General features: G+C 62.9%; 1 protein-coding gene across 1 annotated transcript; it reads right to left on the minus strand.

Annotated features, from left to right (window-relative positions):
* Positions 1 to 926: 926 nt before the first annotated feature.
* Positions 927 to 6,887, minus strand: STOML2 (stomatin like 2). The gene is made up of 10 exons (XM_044443948.1): positions 6,830 to 6,887; positions 6,265 to 6,426; positions 5,220 to 5,319; positions 4,248 to 4,306; positions 3,813 to 3,914; positions 3,588 to 3,722; positions 3,079 to 3,223; positions 2,320 to 2,399; positions 1,621 to 1,749; positions 927 to 1,205 (listed from the first exon to the last, which is right to left on the minus strand). Exons 1-10 carry the CDS (start codon positions 6,884 to 6,886, stop codon positions 1,071 to 1,073), a joined length of 1,104 nt encoding a protein of 367 aa, XP_044299883.1. The 5' UTR covers position 6,887; the 3' UTR covers positions 927 to 1,070.
* Between the last annotated feature and the right edge of the window lie 3,789 nt (positions 6,888 to 10,676).

Consider the following 10,676-nt stretch of genomic DNA (forward strand, 5'->3'; position numbering starts at 1 on the left):
CCGCCGGCGCGCTGGGCTGGACGGCGCTGGGGCTCCCCCGGCACGGCTGCGGCCTCCGAGTGCGCGTGCCGCCCTCCCCGGCTGGGCTTCTCCCTCCCGCACTGGACTGCGGCGCCCAGCATCCCCAGCCCTGCCGTCTGCACGGCCCCTCAGCAGGTCGTCGCGCTGCGGCTCAGCGGCCTTTCGGCACCACGCCGCACACAAATGCAGGCGCCCGCGAGAACTGCTCACCCAGGCGGGCGCTGCAGACGCAGCCTTGGTGGCCGGAGAAGCCAACGGGGGGGGGTGGGGGGGGACAGGCGCTGCCGGGGAGCCAGAGGCGGCCCTGGCAGGGGGGAGCGGGCCGCGCACCCCTCTGGCCCAGCAGCTTGCCATGGCTGCCCGAGGGCCGCTTGGGCCCCTGCGTGAGCGTGGCACGCGAGCCGCTCGGAGCCCGAAGGGGGCTCTGCTCCACCCTGGGCCACGACCCGCCACGCAAGGGGACAGTGGTCTGGTTCTCTGCAGGTTCTGGGACAAGCCAGCTGGGGGCATCTGGCTCCTTCCCTGGAGGGAACGGCCGGCTGGCCCCACCTCCCCTGCATGGACTGTCTGGACCCCCGGACGGCCAAGGCGAGAGTGGCACACGGGCAGAACGGGACCCCCAGCCCCTTCCCAGCCAGCTCACACCAAAGCGCAGAGGGCTCTTGGCGGCCAGCAGCTGCTCGCGGGGCAGCGAGACGCCGCGGAAGCAAGGGCATTAGAGCTGCAGCAGAGGGCAGGATCAAGGCTGCCGTTCCTCCCTGGACAAACCAAAACCGAGGCCCCTCTGGGAGCAGAGCGCCCCCCCCAACCCCCTCGTCCTTGCAGAGGGCACTGCCCCAAATGCCTTCCCCACTCCAGTCCCACTGTGGACTCCCCGTTTCCCAGCTGCTCGGGGACAAGCGCAGAACCATCCAGCTGTCTCCTTTTATTACATGATTCCATTCCAATTAGAAAACAAACCAAGGTTCGAGGGCGGGGGAGAAGAGGGACAGAGGCTGCCCACAGTGGGCAGGGTGGGTGGGGCTGGGCTGTGCCCACAGGCCTCTCCGCTAGCTGCCATCCGGCCGCTCCAGCTCGGGGTGCTCTGTGCCCGAGGGCTGCTGTGCCTGGAGGGAGGGGGCGGCGTCCGCATCCGCAGCCCCGGCTGGCTGATGCCTGCTCAGGCTGCCGTAGATCCCCATCGCCTGGAGAAAGGAAGGCAGGTCCAGTCAGAGCCGTGCCAGGACCGGGGCGGTGGGAGAGGTCTGCCCCGCGCCGGCCCGACCACCCCGCGCCCTCTGCGGCTCTGCTCCGCGCTACGCAAAAGGGGCCGCCACATCAGCCCTGCCTGCGGCGAAGCTGGGCGTGCGAGTCCACGCACTCCTGGCCGACCGCCGCAGACGCTTCCCTGTGGACGGCCTCGGACGGGTCATTTCTGGCCCGAAGGCTCCCACCTGGGAGACGATGCTCCGCCCAAAGGACTCGCCTCACGGGCAGCTGCTTCCGCTTGTCAGAAAGGGCGGGGGAGCCGAACCCCAGCCAGCCCCTTCTGCGGCCAGAGGCCTGTGGCCCCCACGACCCCCCAGCGCCCACACGGCACCCTCGCCCTGCCCAACCGACCTGAGCGACCATGCTGGTGACGTCTCCCGTGCTGGACGGCAGGAGGACGGTGGTGGACTCCTTCGCCAGCTTGGAGAAGGCGCTCACGTACTGCTCGGCCACGGCCAGCGACGCGGCTGAGCTGCCGTTCTGGGGAGGCGGGAAGACGAGTCAGGCGGACGCGACGGAGCCGGACGGAGGGAAGCCTTTTCCAGACTGGGTCTCCCAGCAGGGAGGGCTAATTCAGAGGGACAGGGAGGGCTGGGAGGGCCCCTGCCGCAACTCAGCGTGTGAGCCTGCTGCCTGGGAAGCAGGAGCAGCACAAGGACTCTTCTGGGGACAGTGGGATGCTGCGCCGGTCATGGGGCCCTAAGGTGGCACCTGGGGAGCTCTGCCTTTGTGGAGGAGGGGTCTGCCCGCCAGCTGCCCGCCAGGGGGCGTCCCTCCAGCTGTGCCCACTCCAGCGAAGCTGGTGTGTGCGGAGGTTTCTGGCACCCTGCGCGGGAGAAGCGGAGGGCCGCAGAGAAGGCCCCCCTGGGACCCAAGGGTGCTCACCTGAAGTGTGGTGACAGCAGGCCGGGGATTCCAGCGGCCAAGTGGAAGGCTGCCCACCCTCGCCTGCCTCCCCCTGGGCCCTGCCGCCAGCAGCTGCCTTGCGGAGAACCCTCCTCTCCTGTGGATTTGGGCAGCACCTTTCTGTGCGGGGGGGGGGGGGCTCACCTGTTCTGCCAGAGCAGCTGCCACGAGTCGGATGGCTTCCGCTTTCGCCTGGGCCTTCACCAGGATGGCCCTGGCCTCCCCTGGAAGGAAGCAAAGGGGCCTCAGGCGGCTTCCCGGGCACCCAGAGGGCCTCTGCACCCAGCAGCCAAGAAGCCTCCTGCCCAGGGGCCGCTCTCTGTTCCCCCACGCGAGAGGCGGGGCTTTCAAGAACTGCCCCCCCACCCGAGTCCTCTCCTCAAAGCAAAAGGGACCAAGGAGAGGCTGCTGCAGGTCTCTGCTGGACCTGGGGGAGCCGCTCCACCCAGTGCGGCCCAGGACTGGGCTCCCCCTGCAAACGGACACCCAAGAGGCCCCGCTCTCCATTCCTGGGGGCCGGTGCAGAGACCTCGCTGCCCGTCATTCCAGGAGGGCCGAGGCAGCCTCCGCCAGGCGGGCGCCCTGTCTCTCCTGCGGAGCCCCCTCTCCACCCAGGTGTGCACCTCAACACCTGGCCCCCCCCTGCTTCCCCGCTCCATTCCACCTGCCTCACCAGGCTCTGGCTCAGAGCGGGGTTGGGGGGGCACCCAGGAGGAGCGTGACCCCTGCGGGCGGCGTCCCCGCTCTCGCACTGTGGCCCTCTTGCGCCAGGCTGTGGGTGGGAGGCCCCCGGGCAGCCCCCTTCCGGGGCTCAGCTGGCTGGGTCTGACCAGGGCTTCAGGCAGGCCACCCGGGACCCCACGCGGGGGAGGGGGCACCGAAGAGGAGCAGTGTCTCGGATACCTGCAGCCTGGTTGATCTGCTCCGCCTTCTCGGCCTCGGAGGCCAGGATCTGAGCCTGCTTCCTTCCTTCAGCCATGTTGATGGCAGACTCCCGATTGCCTTCGGAATCCAGGACGGTTGCGCGCTTGCGCCTCTCGGCCTCCACCTGGAAGCGAAAGTGCACGCTTGGGAGTGCCCTGCCCCCTTGCCCAGCAGCCCTGGGGGAGCCCAGCACCGGCCCACCAGTGGGGCTGGCCTCCAAGACTCCGCGACGTGGGCAGCTCTCGCCCCATGTCGTGGAGAGAGAGGTGTCTTCCCATGGCAGCCCTCCAACGAGAGCAGACTCAGCCTCTTAGGAGGGGGGGCTGAGCCAGCCCTCGGGAACATCCACGCTGCGCCGAACTGGGCCGCGCCTCCAGTGCGTGCCGGGGGTGTGGGGGACGCAGCCCCCCGGCCTCGACAGCGCACGCCCGGGGCAGGCCGAGCCGCAGACGCTCCGTCGCCGCGCCTGCTCCCGGGGCCGCCCTCACCTGCATCTGCATGGACTCCTTCACGCGGGGGGGCACACTGATGTCCTTGATCTCGTAGCGCAGGCACTGGATGCCCCAGTAGTCGGAGGCCTGGTTGATGGCGTCCACGATGCTGGAGTTGAGGGACTCCCGCTCCTGCGGGGAGAGGCGGGGTCAGGGCCTGCAGCACGGGGGAGCAGGCCGCCCCCGCCCAGAGGCTCCTCCACACCCGCCCTCGGCACTCACCCGGAAGACGTTGTCGAGGGACATCTTGCCCAGCTCCGACCGCATGGTGGTCTGTGCCAGCTGCGTCACCGCGTACTCGGGGTCCTCCACCCCGTAGCTCGCCTGGTGGGAGGCAGAGGGGCTGCGAGGGGTCAGGGGGAAGGCACAAGGAGTGGCCCCGCCCCCAGAACACCGCCTGCCTCCTGTCCCGGGCTCTGCACCCCAATGGCCAGCTGCAGGAACCCAAAGACAAAGAACCTTGGCACCTCCCAACGCCGGACGGGCCCCCCAGCCCCAAGTCCGCCCTCAGGTTTCAGAAACGACCGAGAGGTGACTCTAGCCCTAACGGGCGAGAGGCTGGACTCTCTTCCTGTGCACAGGCGGGCTCCCCCAAGCCTCGGGCCCGAGGAGACCCCACAGCCTGTCCCCGGCCTCCCCTGCCAGAGGAGGCGCTACCTTGTAGGGGTCCACGATGCGCAGATAGAGGACGCCGTCTATCTGGAGGGTCACATTATCTGCCGGGACAAAGACGGTTTCAGCCAGACTAAAGGGGGGCCCCAGTCCCATGCCAGTGCTGCAGCAGTCCCGCTGGCCGGGGGGCGCATCTGGCAGGGACGCCCCCAGGCCGGGCCTTCGGGCAGCAAACAGCAGGCAAAGGTGCGTCAGGCAGGCCCAGCATGAGGCCATGGGGGGCAGGACTGAGCCTGGGCTGCGTGCGGGAGGGCTCCTCCTCAGCAGACGCCGGGCGGTGAGGGCTGCGGGGAAAGCGGACTGCTACCCCCAAGCCATCCAACGGCCACAGGGCCCTGCCGGTCGGTCTCAGAACGGAGGGATTTCGTGACCCTGCTTCCGAGCTGGGGCAGCTAACTGGGAGTCCTGCGGTGAGCAGGGGGCTGGGCCAATGGCCTTCCTCGCGCCCTCCAGCTCTTCTGTTCCGGGATTCTGCACTGCAAGCAGACTCCGACCGCCCCGCCAGCAGGCCAGCCACCCGGAGTCAGGAGCTGTGACCCCTGCGCGCTCCCAGCCCTGCTGGTCCCTCTTCTCCTCCGGGGAGGAGCTCGAAGCGGCTTGCGTGGCTCCACGGTCATTCCCACAGCAGCCACGGTGTGAGGGAGGCTGGGCTGAGAGTCTGATCGGCCCAAAGTCGCCCAGCAAGCTTCATGGCCAAGGGGGGCTTGGCGCCTGGAGTGTCCCCAGCCCAACAGGAACCAGCACACCACACTGGCTGCCGGTCCAGGGACAGCCAACCTCTGCCCACGCAGGCTCAGACTAAGCTATGCCACCAGCAGGCAACGTTGCCAGCGAGGCCCGCTGCCCTCAGCGGAGCAAAGTGGCTCCCAGAGAACCCGACACGGGACTCGTCTGCGGGCAGATCCAAGCTGGCCCCTGCCAGCCTCTGCCCCTCGCCTCCCCAGCGGAACAGCTCACCAAGGGTAATGGCCGTCTGCTCCGGCACATTAATGACGATTTCTTTAAGACTTTGTACATAGCGGATGCGATCCAGAAACGGGATGAGGAAGTTCAGTCCCTGGCAAGGATGAGCACAGAAGGAAAAGTTTTTCTCCAGCGTAATCACCTCTTCCTTCTCTAGCTCAAATTGGCTCTTGGATCTCCAGGCAAACTCCGGTCCGGCACTGCTCAGGCAGAGCTTCAGGGCTCAGTGGGAGCAACTGTTCAGCAGCCACTGAATTTCTGGGCCTTCTAGTGCCTCAAGGCTTCCTTCCAGAGCTACAGACTTGAAATGTGCTGACCAAGAATGCCATGGGGCTGAAGTCATGAACGCGTTTTGGACAAGTGGTCTGAGAACGAGGTCCTGCTCCTGAAATGTGGAGCCCGGCATGCAGCAACACCCTCTTCCAGACACGGCAGACGGCAGAAGCCCCGGCCCAAAGAGGATCATCGGAAGCTGCCTGCCCAGAATCAGGCCTGCGGCCACTCCAGCTTGAGAGCATCAGCACGGCTCTTAGGCCCACAGGCTCTTTCTGAGCCCCACGGAGACATGCTAACGATCGAGCAACAGGTCTTGCCCATGAAAATCTCGTGTTCTGCCACTGAGCCGCAGCTCCTCCGCCAGAGCAAACTGAAGCCAAGAACCAATGGGGAAGACTAACTACACCTTCTGTTACCCAAGAACAAGGACAAGCCCCCAGCCCTCCACAGAAAACCTGTCAGCCCCATCCCGTGTGTGCGTACACAAGGCTACCTCACACTCTCTTTCCTGCAGCACACAAGGAAGCTTTTCTGAGTCTCTCAAACGTGCCTTGAGGTTTTGCGTCGCATCTGGCCCTGGCACAGGCTTCAGTGTCCTCCCCCCCGCCACAGCCCCCTGCACTGCTCAGCTGCTCTGGCGGATCTTCTCGGCAGCAATGTGAGGCGCATGACGCGGAGGCTGTTGGTGGAAGGGTCAACTCCATTCCCCCCGTTTCTTCCTCACCGATCGCCCCTTCCCAAGCCCAAACGGAAGTGCTCTTACTGGCTCCAGGATGCGATGGAACTTCCCCATCCGCTCCACCACCCAAGCCTCCTGCTGGGGCACGAAGAGGATCAGTGTGTTCATGGGCCGGTTGTAGGACCATCTCCGGGGCACCCGGACAAGCCACGTGGTGGGCACTGGCCGCCGGCCATTCTGCAGAGCCTTTTAGGGAAAGGACAGGGAGCTTGGGGCCCCGGCCACCCCAAGAAGGCACGGGGGGCGGGGCGGGGGTCTTCTGCCCCCGCTCCCCGTGTAGGGCCCATCCTGGGCGCTCAGGCTGGAGGACGCGCACCGCGAAGAGGATCCGGGTCTCGCCCAGCAAGTCCCCGTGTCCGCCCAGACACCGGCCCACGCTCCGCCCGCGACGCTGCGCCACGTGGGCCACCCCGCCGCGGGCCTGCGGCTCCCAGCACGTCCCGGGATGCGCGAGGCGTTGCGGGCCCGCCGGCACCCGCTTCTCCTCCCTCCCGAGGGCCAGGCGCGGCCGCCGGCGTCCCGCTCGGCCGGCCCCAGAGCCGCGGCTCCGGCGCTGGTCCCGGGCTGCCGGGGCGGCCTCCCCACTCACCTCCCGCAGGAGGAGCCCGCCGGCAGCCCCGCGCGCCGCCCGCAGTGCCGCCTGCATCGCCGCCCGCCGGAAGCCGGTCCGCGCCGAACCCCTTCCGCCGCCGGCCCGCGGAGATCCCACTTCCGGCTCCCGCCGCGCGGCAAGCCCAGCCCCTCGGCGGCCCGGAGCTGCAGCAAGCTCGGCGCGGGCCCGGCCTCGAGCAGCGGGCCCGGACAGCGCCTCGGCCGCACTCCGAGCGCCGGGTCTGCGGGGCGCCGCGCTCGCCGGAACCATGGACCCCAGGGGGGCCGGAAGCGCGCGGTCCGTCGGTGCCGCTCTGGCCGCCGGCATCTCTGTGGCGGAAACTGAAGGATCGGCTGGCGGCCGAGGCAGAGCGCGAGCGAGGCCTCGGCTGGAGCGTCCTTCCGGTGCCGCGCGCTTTCGCACGTCCCCTCAGCAACGAGCGCCGCGCGGAGGGTTCCGCGCGCTCCGGCCCGGGCACCGCGGAAGGCGGGCGAGGTGCACTGCCGCCCGGCCCCGACGGCGCCCGGCCCGCGGCCGCGCCGGGTCTTGTGCCGGCGTCCGTTTCGCCGGCGAAAAGCTGGAAGCGGGGAGGGGCCGGGGCTGGTTCCCTCCTGCTGGGCTGCGCGCGCTCCGCCTTCCAAGCGCCCCCGGCCGGGCCTTCTGCGGGCGGCTCTGCGCCGCGCCCGGAAGCCGCCTTTGCTGGCTGGTCGGGGAAATGGGAACAGTGCTCCCGGCACGCCAAGGGATTCGTTTTGGGGGAATGGCCCTTGCTCCGGAGTGGGCTTCTTCCCGGGTGAGGCGCCCCAGCTGCACCGCATCTGCGGCGAATGGCACCCTTGGCCAGCGCGTAACTAGCCGTCACACCTCCGCATCAGGCACTGGCTCATTTTTGAAATGAGTTTTAAGGTATTTGTCCTCCAACTGCCGCAGACATGGTTCCTCCCCACTTGTTTCAAGGATGAGAACTGTAAGGATATAACAGAAGGGCTAACGATGTTCCTATCTTCAAAAAGAAGAAAAAAGGATGAAATTGAGAATGGCAGACCAGTTAGTCTGATATCAGTCCCTTAAAAAATTCTGGAGCAAATTTTTAAAAAATCAGTCTGCAAGCATCTTGAAGAAAAGGCAGTGATTAATAGAACCGAACAAAGATTTATCAAAATCCTGTCAGATTAATGTAATCTCATTTTACTCAGGTCACTGGGTAACCTCCCAAATGGACTGCGGGAACACCCGTACTTCAATTTCGGCAAAGCTTTCAACATGGTGCCCCACAACATTCCGATAAGCAAATTAGCAAAACGTGGACTAGAAAAACTATTAGGCGGATCCAAACTTGGCTGCTAAGTTGGACACATAATCAATGGCACCTTCTCCAATTGGATGGAGATAACTAGTGGTGTGACACAGGGTTCAGTCCTCAGCTGAGTGCTCTTCCACGTTTATATTAATGATTTGGATAGGGAAGTACAAGGAAAGGTAATCAGATTTGCAGATGATACAGAACTGGGTGGAATAGCAAACACACTAGAAGACTGAAGATCCAGGGCGAGCTTGATAAACCTGAACACTGGGCTGAAAGCAACAGAGTGAGGTTCAAGAGGGACAAGTGCCAAGTCCTCCACCTGGGAACAAGAAACCAAAGGCATCGATACAAGATGGGGAATATGTGGCTCAACAGAACTGAACAAGAAAAAGACCTGAGGGTAATTGTGGACAACAGGCCAAATATGAGCCAACGATGCAAGGCAGCCGCTGAAAAGGCAATCTTTTGGGATGCATTAACAGAAGTATTCCAAATCATGGGAAGTAGTAGTATTCCTCACTGGTCAGACCTCCACTGGAATACTATGTCCAGTTCTCGGCACCAAGATTTAAGAAAGATGCAGGAAAGATAAAAAGGATCCACAGGAGGGCAACAAACACGATCCAGGGTATGAAATCTTGGCCCTCTGAGAGACAGAGAACTGGGCATGTTCCCCCTTGAGAAGAGAAGGCTTGGGGGGCGGGGAGGGGGGAGACATGGTATCCCTCTATGAGTACCTCAAAGGCTGTCAAGATCTCTTCTTGCTAATGCCAGAGTGTAGGACACGGAATAATCAATTCAAGTTGCAGAAATGCAAATTCAGGCTCGACATCAGAGAAAGCTTCCTCCCTTTCAGAGGAACACAACACTGGGACTGGCTGCCTGGAGTGGTGGGGGGCTCTCCCACACTGGAGACATTCAAGGGGAAACTGGGCAGCCCTCTGAGTGGGAGGGTGGGATGTGGTGTCCTGCACAGCAGGGGGTGGTCCCAATGGCCTTCATGGCTCCTTCCAACTCTATTCTATGATTGTATAAAGACAAACAGATGTCACAAAGATCTGGGACGTTGTTTCTCAATAGTCTTCAGAATGCATTTGCTACATGTATGTAATGCAGGGAAAATACGTAACCAAGGAAGACATGCCAACTTTAAAGATGAGGAATGGACAGAGGCCAAGCTGACCTTCTAACCGGGCTTTCCCACCACTGCAACCAGTGGCTGATCTGGGAGTCACCCGACCGGAGTGACACCTTTCTGACCTGTTGGAGCGATGTGTTAATGTCACCAGTGTTAAAGGGGTGGGAAGAGGAATGGCTGTTACTTGGGCAAATGTTCGGTAGAACACCAACACAGCGCGTCGGAGTGGTACAGCGATACCCCAATCTCATTTTTGCAGAATACTTTACAGACGGGTATCTTTGTGGAAAGTAATATTGCAGCAGATTTAGGGCTGACTTGGGACATTCCCTGCCACAGGACAGTGTCATCCAGCAGCTTCAACAGTTAAAAGGAGGGTGTGGCAGATTTATGAGGTGGTCTAGCAGGAGGCAGTCGCAAGACGGCCCCTCTACCTTCAGGGAGAGCCTGCCCTGAACACCAGCCGCTGGCCGGGGACTAGCAGAGCGGGGTGACCAGTTCCTGTGGCCTGAGGGCTTTTTGGAAACAGCAGATCAGCCCCTGTGAGATGGAGGAGGAGGGATGGCTAGAGGAAATACCCTGCTTCAGGGCTGCTTTGCTGTTGTTGTTATGTATGTATGTATGTATGTATGTATGTATGTATGTATGTCACTTATATACCACGGTCTGTCTCTCTATTCCTCAAAAGCGCCTTAAGTTAAAGGACTTTTATGCTGGTGAATGTGGCCAGAGGTTTCCTGCAAGGGTTACGTTCTGACATGTCATATTCCTGCATGATGGGACGGGGTCTGGTTTTCTCTGATGGGAAACAGGGAAGGGCTTGGCAAGCAGACCTCAACGTCTGTGGTCCACCGGGGTGATCTTTCAGTTGCTCCTGAAGGAACCACCTCAACAGGACCCTATTAAACGAGGGTCAAATAGATCCTAAAAGCACAAAGGAAGACACACTCTGTTTCCAAACACACATTTATAGAATTTTGTCAAAAAAGAGACAGTATCCAGTACATTTTCCTGCCTCTCTTTTAAAATATAAATATTTTCAAGTGTCTTCAATGGTTGCCCCTCTCCTCTCCTCTCCTCTCCTCTCCTCTCCTCTCCTCTCCTCTCCTCTCCCTCATCTTGGAAGGAGGACATGGAGTTGTTAGTCCAACCAGAGGGGCACAGGGAGCAAACAGCTGTTCTGGGGGCAAGCCAAAGGCTGCCGAGGCCCAGCCAAGGTCCTTCTCGTCCCTGCGCCCCGAAGGGGCTGAAAAGATTGCAAAGGCAGCATCCTGGCCTCCTCCCCCCACCCCCAATACTTTACGAACACCCCGAAGAAAGCCCCTGCACCAGGCGCCCCACGCAGCCGGCACTCTGCTCCCTTTGGCATCACCATCCAGTTTGGCACCATGCGCTTCTTC

This window comes from Varanus komodoensis, unplaced genomic scaffold (assembly GCF_004798865.1).
Source record: "Varanus komodoensis strain SLA01 unplaced genomic scaffold, ASM479886v1 scaffold43, whole genome shotgun sequence".
Taxonomy (NCBI): Eukaryota; Metazoa; Chordata; class Lepidosauria; order Squamata; family Varanidae; genus Varanus; species Varanus komodoensis.

Excerpts from the sequence above, each read along its gene's own strand:
- STOML2 (XM_044443948.1), bottom strand. The coding sequence starts at position 6,886 with ATGCAGGCGGCACTGCGGGCGGCGCGCGGGGCTGCCGGCGGGCTCCTC. Across the intron at positions 5,320-6,264 it reads TCCATCGCATCCTGGAGCCA|GGACTGAACTTCCTCATCCC; the intron begins GTAAGAGCACTT and ends CATCCTTGCCAG. Across the intron at positions 2,400-3,078 it reads GCAGATCAACCAGGCTGCAG|GGGAGGCCAGGGCCATCCTG; the intron begins GTATCCGAGACA and ends GCTTCCTTCCAG.